Source organism: Pagrus pagrus, assembly GCF_965226575.1.
Source record: "Pagrus pagrus genome assembly, chromosome: 15".
In the NCBI taxonomy this organism is placed as follows: domain Eukaryota; kingdom Metazoa; phylum Chordata; class Actinopteri; order Spariformes; family Sparidae; genus Pagrus; species Pagrus pagrus.
This window is the reverse complement of record NC_140199.1, coordinates 1,111,989-1,122,066: the sequence shown is the minus strand read 5'-3', so window position 1 is coordinate 1,122,066 and position 10,078 is coordinate 1,111,989. Positions and strand designations below refer to the sequence as shown.

Genomic DNA, 10,078 nt, shown 5'->3' with positions numbered 1-10,078 from the left:
GGCAGACATTTACATTTTTGTCTTGAAACAGATTTTTATTGAAATTAAATGACATAAACTGTGATATTAGATTGTATGAATATTAAAGGAAACAACAACTGTTCTGAATCACATCCTTAAAACTCTCATGCCACAAAACAACCAAAAAAATAAGCTCACATTAAATAAAGATAAAGAAATATAACATGTTTTTAAAAAGCAAAGCAAAAGACATACTGCTTAGATAGACGTTTAATAGACACATATTAGATATAATAATGAAAAAATGAACAACTAAATCAAAGAGCAGACGAGAGTTACGTTAGCACAGCGCCGCCGTTGCTGTTAGATCCATAGATGTAGAAACACAGATGCCTCATTGGATCGTACGTTAACGCCGCCGCCATAAAACTCGCCTGTAAACAAATACAAGTGAACTGGGGAGCAGCGTTTTCTCTGGATAAAAAACACTACGTTTGTTTTCTCAACTTATCTCAATTAGTCTTTTTTATATTCAACAGCCTTTGAACTACGTGTTGTTCATAATCGTGTTGTTGGACACTGAAGTAGAGTCGTTCTGCTCGTCTCGTTTCATCGTATTGGTGTAAACAGAAATGCTTTATAGATGTTGCAGACCACATTCTTGCAAGTAGATTTGGTTTGTAGGTTTGTACTCTCAAATGCCCTCAAAACACCTCAACTGCCTCCTTCCAGCATCCCCTGACGTTCGCTGAATGCCCCCTACCGCCGCTGCTGAGAAACACAGTAAGTCATACATTTGTCTTCCTGTCTATTAGATTGAATCTCACTGCAGCGAATTGAATTACATCGAATCATCCGGCATTAAAGAGAGTATCATCCTTGAATCGCATTGAAGCCACTGTATCTAGTTGTGTATTTGATCGTCTTACAAGGGAGAGATGCACACCCCTGGTTTGTCTACCTTTCTTTTTCTGTTTTGTCTTTTTAACTCTTTCTCCGCCTCCATGAAGCTGACTGTGTGGTTGTTGTCATTATTCATACTGATGAACTGCATCTATCATTGCTGTTCATTCTGCTGCTGTCATTGCTGTTCATTCTGCAGCAACACACAGCGGCCAGAAGCTTGTCTACGACCCCTTTCCTCATGAAAAAATACAGAAGTAAGTCTGCAAAAGGACTGAGCCGCAGAAAAGCGATCGACAGGTTGGAGAAGGTAGGGTTATTCATGTTTTCCCTGGCCAGGAACAAAATGGCGGTGGGCAGGAACAGCAGCGTGTGATTAAGCAGCACCAGAACCAATGACCCAATAATTCGTCGTTTTTCATCAGAGGGGACACGGCTGGCAGTCAGAGCTTTGAGGGTCCCTCCCAGGAAGAATATCATCAGTGGGACGGGGAGGAGGATGAAAGCGCTCACTATGGTTATGGGCACGTTATGATCATGGTAGTAAAACCAAAAGAAGCGAAGCATTAGAACAAAGACCCAGACCACAGCACAGACCATCACGGAGATCTTCATAGGCCGTCTGAAGCGGTACCACATCGGACAGGTAATGACCAAATACCTGTAACACAAGATTGACACAGTGTTTGAGGAGCTTAAAAATTTAACGAGTACAAGCATGCTGGATTTAAAGACGGGTACCTTTCCATGGCAACACACACCATGAAGCCGACACTGGCCAACATGCCTAAAGAATAAATAAAATTTCCAATTCTGTCTATCGTCTCATCATCGTGTCCGGACAGCCGAACGATCCTGCCACAGAACTGAAGGAGGTTGGAAACGAGAAGGTTGATGATGTAGGTCGGAGCAACATGATTAACTCGCACCTGCAAGACAACATTGGTGAAAGTAAACAAACAGCTGAAAACAACAGGGAGGCAACGATATATCTGCTGAACATCTGTATCCATATGTGCCGTGTTGACTGCTGTCACCACGTCAGGAAATGCAATGGCAATGGCCGATTTTTATCTATCGGTTCTCATGATTTATGTGCTGGCTTGTGACATTCATGACATCAGTTTGTACTTAACGACTTTACTATGAACTACAACAGTCATGGTCAAACGTTTACATCTACTCGTAAAGAAAATGTACAGGTGCATCTCAAAAATTAGAATATCACGCAAAAGTTCATTTTTTCCGTAATTTAATTAAAAAACACAAAGTGAGATCTCTCAAGCCTTTTTTGTTTTCATTTTGATGATTGTGGCTTACAGCTCACGAAAATCAAAAATCCAGTATCTCAAAGTGTTTTAATATTTCATAAGACCAATCAACAAAAGGATTTATGATTCAGGAATGTCGACCTTCCTATAAAGTATGTTCATTTATGCACTCAGTACTTGGTCCGGGCTCCTTTTGCATGAATAATTGCATCAGTGCGGCGTGGAGGTGATCGGCCTGCGGCACTGCTGAGGTGTTGGGTGTCTCTCATCTTCCTCTTGACATACATCATAGATTCTCTACGGGGTTCGGGTCAGGCGAGTTGGTTGGCCACTCAAGCACAGTAATACCACGGTCAGCAAACCAGTTTGTAGTCCTGATCAGCGTCTCTATACAGTATGGAGATGCTAATTTCCTTTTCCATTAGGACTTGGCACCTGCCCACAGTGCCAAACTACTAGTAACTGGTTTGCTGACCGTGGTATTACTGTTCTTGATTAGTTCAACTCGCCTGACCTGAACGCCACAGAGAGTCTATAATAGTAGTATTGTAATATTTTAATATTTTGAGATACTGGAGTTTTGATTTTCATGAGCTGTAAGTCATAATCGTCAAATTTAAAACAAAAAAAGGCTTGAAATGTTTCACTTTATGCGTAATGATTTCCACTTTTTGAATTAGATTATGGAAAAAAATGAACTTCTCCAAGACTTTCAAATGTTCTGAGATGCACCTGTTTATCTTGGCAACAACACACTCAACAACACTACAACTCTCATGTTTCTGTGATGGATTGAATGAAACACAAACTACACAAAACACAAAAAACATTCATGAAGTTTGTTTCAATAGTGAATTAGATCTTCTGAAAATGTGACCAAATCTGCACCTGATTGAGTTGAAAAAGGAGATTTAACCAAATATTATTTTATGCATATGACCCAGCAGAGTTGGTCACTTTTTCAGAAGAACTGTAATAAATTAATTAGTTGACTAAGACTTTTGAGCGTGTGCTTGGCTGATTTAACCTCGGTATGAACTTTCTTATCAGCACCATCTGCAGCTCAGCCTGCTCCTTTTCACTTCCCATCAACATGTTGCTTCCTAATCTATTAATAATTATGCTTACGATCACATTACAATCATTTTTTGAGTAATATGTTGAGTCATAGCCTCGCACATTTATCCGTGACCAAAGTAAATATTTTGTATATTAATGAAAATTAACTACTACTGCTACTACTGAAAACTTTGTCCAGGAGAAGAGCTGCTCTCACAGTAAATCAGACACTGAACATGCCCAGTTTTCATTTCATTTCAAATTAACTAAAGTTCGCCTCCATATCAGTATAAACCACAAACTCAATGAAAACAGCAGCGCACATCAAAATCCTTTATAGACGCACAGACTGCGTGACACACACGACACATTTGTAATGTACCTACCAGAGAACAAAGGGCGTAGATGGCGACGAGGGTCACAGAAAGCCCGACTGAACTGACTATGTATTCCACCACAAACCTGATGAAGCTGCCTGACTCGTTGTTGGAGGTGGTGCTGGTCGAATATGAGTTGTCGGTAATGTTGAAATCTTCCATTCTTCAGAGTGAAACCAGTTGTTGGAAAGGTCAGGTCACAGGAACGAAGCAGGTCTCCAAAATAATACCTACATATATGAGAAGGTATAAAATGGACCTTCGAATGCTGAGAGACTTCACCGGACTGCGTTCTCTGACGTCTGGCGTTTTGTCCTCTGCATTCAGCAGCTCAGAGTCAATATGTGATGTGACAACATGCAGCAGGCTCCTGTTTATCGACTCCTCATCTAAGGAAGTGAGATTTAAGCAATCAGACGTACTGAAGCATTAACATTTCAACGGTTTCCGCTCAAGTGCATGTGGATGCATTTTTCTGTTGTAGTTCAAGCATGACAAACATTGTAAATCTGAATGATTAAAGGTGTCATTTGGGAGAAATGGCCAGAGTCCGATACTCTTTGCTGTAGCTATCTTTGACTGTGGCGATGAGCTGCTGTTGGCAAGTAGCTCAGATAGTCGTGGAGCTAATGGGCCCTGTTACCTGAGGGAGTCTGGCCTCACAGCAACTTCTGAGAGTGACGGAGGTCCGTACTGGCTCCGTTACAGTATGTAGGTGATTAGCAACGGCTCTGACCAGGACTATGACTCCTGGGACGAGAAGACACAGCAGGTGGGGACAGGAGAGGACAGAGAGAGAGAGTCGGACATCATCGGCGTGTAGAGACTCAATATTCACATGTGAACTGAGGATGTATTTGGACCGAACCAGAGGTGACTGTGGAGACAAACCAACACTGTTCTGGTGACTTTGACTGAGTTTCTGTCCAGTTTGAATGAAGTGTGTTTTGCGGTGAGTTAACGAGGCGATGACGCTCGTCTTAGTTCAGTCAGAGAGAGAAACTTGAATTCAGACGGTGTACGGTTGTGTTTTTCTGTTTATAAGGAAAACAGGTGTCAAAATATTTCCTTTCTTGACATTTTGTGAGTTTGTTATTCACAGTCCCACGACGGTATCATGACATTTTATTTATCACGATGAATCCTCTCAGAGCTCGATTGTAAGGCCATCACACAATAACCCTAACCCAACTACAATAACACGGGACATCACACACCCACTCAATCGCTGCCTCACTGCACCACCCTCTGGGCTCAGCTGAGGGTCCCTGAGGTGCAGAAGGACTCGCTTTGTCAAAACTCTGGTACCCGCAGCCATAGGAGCCCTAAACAGGGTGATTCGCTGAGGGAAGTACGAGTCGAGTTTTCATGTTTGTTTTTGCTGTCGTTGTTGTGTGATGTTGTGCTGTACTTCATCTACCTCCGTCCGTCATTAAGGTAGGTGTAGGTGATGTGTACAAATCTGATGTGCAGTCATGAAAAATAATCTCCCCCAGGGACAATAAAGTCTGTCTAACTATATTGTGAAATTTGGTATATTGTTAAATCCCTATTTTTGACAAATCTGCCCTTTCAAAGAATGGTGGGGACATGTCTCCAGTGCAAATGAAAGTTACTAACCTACACTGAAAAATGTCTGTCTAATCTGTTTTGATTGTTCCTGTCACACTTTATGATTTCTGAATTATCATCTGAGAGTTTTGATAAAACATCATTTGGTTACTTGAAAATAAAAGACACAAGATGTCTCCGTGGTAACAGCAGGTTTGGGCTTTATGTTCATGAAGACAATAGAGATGTCAACCAGCAGAGATTTAGCTGAATCCTTATTTATTTATTTGGGTTTTATACAGTGAGTTCTTCAAAGGAAATAAACTCACGTTTTTTGTGTAGAAGCAGACTTTAAATTTAATCTCCAGAAAACGTACAATTTCACATTTAATTTACATGTACTGTAAAATAAGATTTTATCGATATTGATAGCACACAACAACCGCTCTGAACCACATCCTTGAAACTAGCGTGCCTACAAACAAAACACCACAAAGGAAACTTAAAGTAAATACATTTGAAGTAATCGTATGTCATTGTTTCCTGTCTGTATGAAACATTACGGAAAAACAAAACAAATACAGTTTTGGAAAAATTAACAATTAAATCGAAATGAATATGAGAGAAGAAAAGCGGCGGCTATAGTTGAGCTCAATAATATAATAATATCCGCTTTGTTTTAGTGATTAAAGGATAATGATGATAGACATTAAGAAGAAGTCTTTTATTTACAGTCATAAAACAGTATGCAAGGAATGCTGCTCGTGTGTGGACAATGGTGGCCCTTTAAATGAGTTAAAACCTGTTAAGATCTATATTTAATATAATATAATATAATATAATACAAAGGCAGCAATTTTGTACTTGGCTGAAACACGTAGGCATGTTTTTACTGTTGTTTTGATTCAATAGCCTTGAGATATTAAAGGCTTTTTAACACATCGTCATCTTGAGTGCCTCAGACTTCTTCAATGTCTATTCACATGTGGTGAAGCCATCACTGTGAACCAGAACAAGTTGACCAGAACATTTCCCAGCAGCCAGCGCTCCCACAGCATTGCTTCCTTTTCTCTCCAGTTAGGTTAGGGTTAGTATCAGTAGATGCCAGTATCTGTCCTGTCTCTATCCTTTCTATTTGCCTACATGTCTTCTTCTGTTTTCTCACCTCTCTCTTTCTCCGCCTACATGAAGCTGACTGTGTAGCTGTTGTCATTATTCATACAGATGAACTTCAAATATCATTGCTGTTCAATTTGCTGCTATCATTGCTGTCCATTCTGCAACAACACACAGCGGCCAGAAGCTTGTCTATGATCCCTTTCCTCATGAAAACATACAGAAGTAAGTCTGCAAGAGGACTCAGCCGAATAAACATGGCCGACAGGTTGCCAAGGGTCCGGGCATCTAAGGTGTCATCCTCTGCCACGACCGAAATGATAATAGGCAGGAACAGCAGCGTGTAAATAAGCAGCACCAGAACCAAAATTCCAACAATTCGTCGTTTCTCATCAGAGGGAACACGGCTGGCAGACAGAGCTTTGATGGTCCCACCCAGGAAGAATATCAACAGTGGAAGTGGAAGGAGGAGGAAGACGCCGAAGACGATTTTCTCAGCCATATAACTAGCCCCTAAAATTAAAGGCAGGACAAAGGCTAGAGTAATGACCCAGACCGCTACAGAGACCGCCACAGAGATCTTGATGGTTCGTCTGAAGCGGTACCACAGTGGGTAGACGATGCCCAAAAACCTGTAACACAAGATGGATGCTCAGTTTTTTTACGTGCTTTACAATTATATAGTAATATGGTGGTCAGACATAGCTGCACACATACTGCATAAACAGATAGTCACCTTTCCAGGGCGATACACACCATGAAGCCAACACTGGCAAACAGACTTATACGATAAAAATGATGTCCAATCATCCTGCGATCCTCAGGTGCTGCCACCTCAGTGATCATGGAGCAGAACTGAATGAGGTCAGAAATGAGAAGGTTGATGACGTAGATCGGAGCAACATGATCACGTCGCACCTGAAAGACAACATTGGTGAAAGTAAACAATCAGATGTAAAAATAGGGACGAGGCAACAAAACATCTGCTGAACATCTGTATCAATGTTCCCCTTGTCGACTGCTAGCTGCCTGTTGGCGATAAGACGACATTCACAGACTGCAGTTGCCGATGTTTGTCTGTTGTGTCACGTCTCTCTGCCATCAGCGTGTTAGGCTCCGTTAGTCCTGAAAAATACTTTTCATTGAGCAGGTAGTTCTGTAGGAGTCTAAACATGCTTATAAAGCAGATACTTCTCAAAATAAACATTTGTATTTGTACATTTGAAGGGCTGAATGAGTTTATTTTTCATAAAGAATATGTATTTGTATCCCTGGCACAACAGTGGAATAATTATCATAAACACAACTAAATAAACATCTGAAATTGTATCGGCCCACAATTGAAACAGTTAGGCAATTATTAATGAGCACAATATCTGATTACTGTAATTCAAACTCAAATGGTATCTCATTAATATAATCCCTCTGATTCGATTAATGAAATGACCTGTAAAACACTTCGTAACCACGACTAAAGATCTGCTGAAACAATCTACACACAAGTTGAACCACAACTTGCTCATTAGGGAACTTTCAGCCTGGCTCTGTAATCACTAAACTGTCATTGTAACACTTATTTCAGGATATATTTATGTTTCTCTGTAACTATCTGGTAACGGGCAACTAATCGAAACATGTGTTTCTATAGATGGTGCGAGACTTACGGTACCTCAGAGTGACCTTATTTAAAATCACCTCTGAAGGAATCCCACTCTGTGACTGAGGGATTCTCTGGTTTCGTAAGGGGCAGCTTCATATCCCCAAGTTTTGCAGGTTTTTAGTCCTAAATTAACAAATAGAAATGTTCTACCTGATGATGGCGCTAAATGAAAAATGTCAGGGATCACAAAAGTTATTACTGTTCAACCTCTGGGCACCATGAATGTCTATCATTTTTGTATCAGTGCATCCAGAAGTCATCGAGACATTTCACTAAAAACCCAAAACATCAACTTCATAGTGGTGCCAAAGGAAAAGTCAGGAGATGAACAAGGGCAGAGGGCTGCATCCTCTGGGGACAATGAATATCTACAAATATCACACTTGATTGCTTTTAATTAATAGAAAACAAACAAAGAAATAATGAGGCCAAATAATGCTGAACAAATTACTCTGACAAACCTGACGACTACTTTGTGTTTTTCATCGAGCTGGAACTAAATGGTGCCGTTAGCCTCAACAGTTTAAGAGAAGGCTGTGATGGAGCCTCACATACAAACTACATGTATGAAGGGTACAATCAGTGTAATGTAAATGTTAATTATGACGTACATGTTTCCTGTAAATTAACAGAAACAGATTTAGATACTTTAGAGACACACAGACTGTAAGAAATCTCATTTATAATGTACCTACCATAGAATAAAGAGCGTAGATGGCCACGAGGGTCAAAGGAAGGCCGACAGAAATGATTATGTATATCGCCACCTTCATGATGCGATAGACTTTATCACGATCATCGTCGACAGGTCTGCTGTCACTGTAGTCAAAGGTGATGTTGTCATCGTAGTCATGGGCAGTGTTGAAGTAATCATAGCTGTTGTCCTGTGAGGTGTTGGTAATGTTGAAAACTTCCATTCTTCAGAGTGAAACCTGTCGTTTGACAGATCAGGTTATAGACAAGGAAGAAGTTTTTAAATAACTACCCGACATTGTTCAGTGATATCACTGAAGCAAACACCTCAGTATACCTGTAGTATACCCACAATCATATCATATCAAAAGCTTCCATATTTTCAGTCTTATATAAATATTCATGCATTTTCATGACTGTTTGCAGTCCTCATCTTTATATGTAAGAAAAAAGTCATACATTTTACCTTTGAAAGCTGAAACACTCCACCTGACTGTGTTCCCTTCACCAGCGTCTGATGTTTTGTCCTCTGCATTCAACAGTTCAGAGTCAATATGTCAAGTTATTACATGCACTCAGATCCTGTTAATCAACTCCTCCCTACTCCTGACAAAAATGTAGTCAGGCATGAATATACAGGCTTCAGATTGACCTTTAGGTGTCTGTTGTTTTCACCACCGTATCCACACAGTGTCACACAGTACTCTCTATTAATCTACGCCTTCTTCTTCTGAACAGATAACAAGATATCATATGCATTTCCTGCTATAGAAATACAGTTCAGGTTCAAGAATGTTAAAGCTCTGTTGTTTTAGTGTTGGATCAAAATGATTTGTCTCGTGCTGCACCTCAAAGTCATGTGACTTTTTATCTATATATATTTTATCTACACTGAAAACTGCTCTGAACCACATCCTTAAAACTAGCATGCCTTACCACCAAAACACCAAGAATGGAGCTAATATTAAAGGAGCACTATGTAGCATTTTAGAAGAAATTAAAAGTCAGAATTTTAACATTTACAATATTAGGTAATATGAGGTAATGACACAACCTCAGAAGAAGTGAATAAACAAGCTGTTCTCAGAGGAAAATAAGGTCCCAGAACACTGTTTGAAGCTAGAAAGGTGTCAGGGTCCGCCACATATAAACAAAGTTAAAGAAAATAAGTTGTGTTCTCCTTTAAGGTCAGTTTGTTTATTCAGTCATGAACAAGCAGCTGTGAACAACAGGGAGGCAATCATATTTATGCTTTGTCAACTGCTTTCAGCCTCACAGCAAATAAAATGACATTCAGCAATTGCAGTTTGGTGTTTATCTTACAGTTCACATCCATTTTGCACTGGTGCATTCATGAGCTACTGCCTAGGGACACCCCCCACATTCCCAGATAATCTGGGCTGACTTTCAGGACCGACCAAGCGCCCAGACAGCCAGCAACCACATGAGGATAACCACATGCCAACTCACCCCACTGGCATGCGCTA

At 40.4% G+C, this 10,078-nt stretch overlaps 1 protein-coding gene across 1 annotated transcript; it reads right to left on the bottom strand.

The window, feature by feature from the left end:
• Positions 1-6,353: 6,353 nt before the first annotated feature.
• Positions 6,354-8,815, bottom strand: LOC311270188 (uncharacterized protein; the record flags this gene model as incomplete). The annotated part of the gene is made up of 3 exons (XM_084374933.1): positions 6,354-6,870; positions 6,975-7,156; positions 8,594-8,815. 3 exons carry the CDS (start codon positions 8,813-8,815, stop codon positions 6,354-6,356), a joined length of 921 nt encoding a protein of 306 aa, XP_084231059.1.
• Between the last annotated feature and the right edge of the window lie 1,263 nt (positions 8,816-10,078).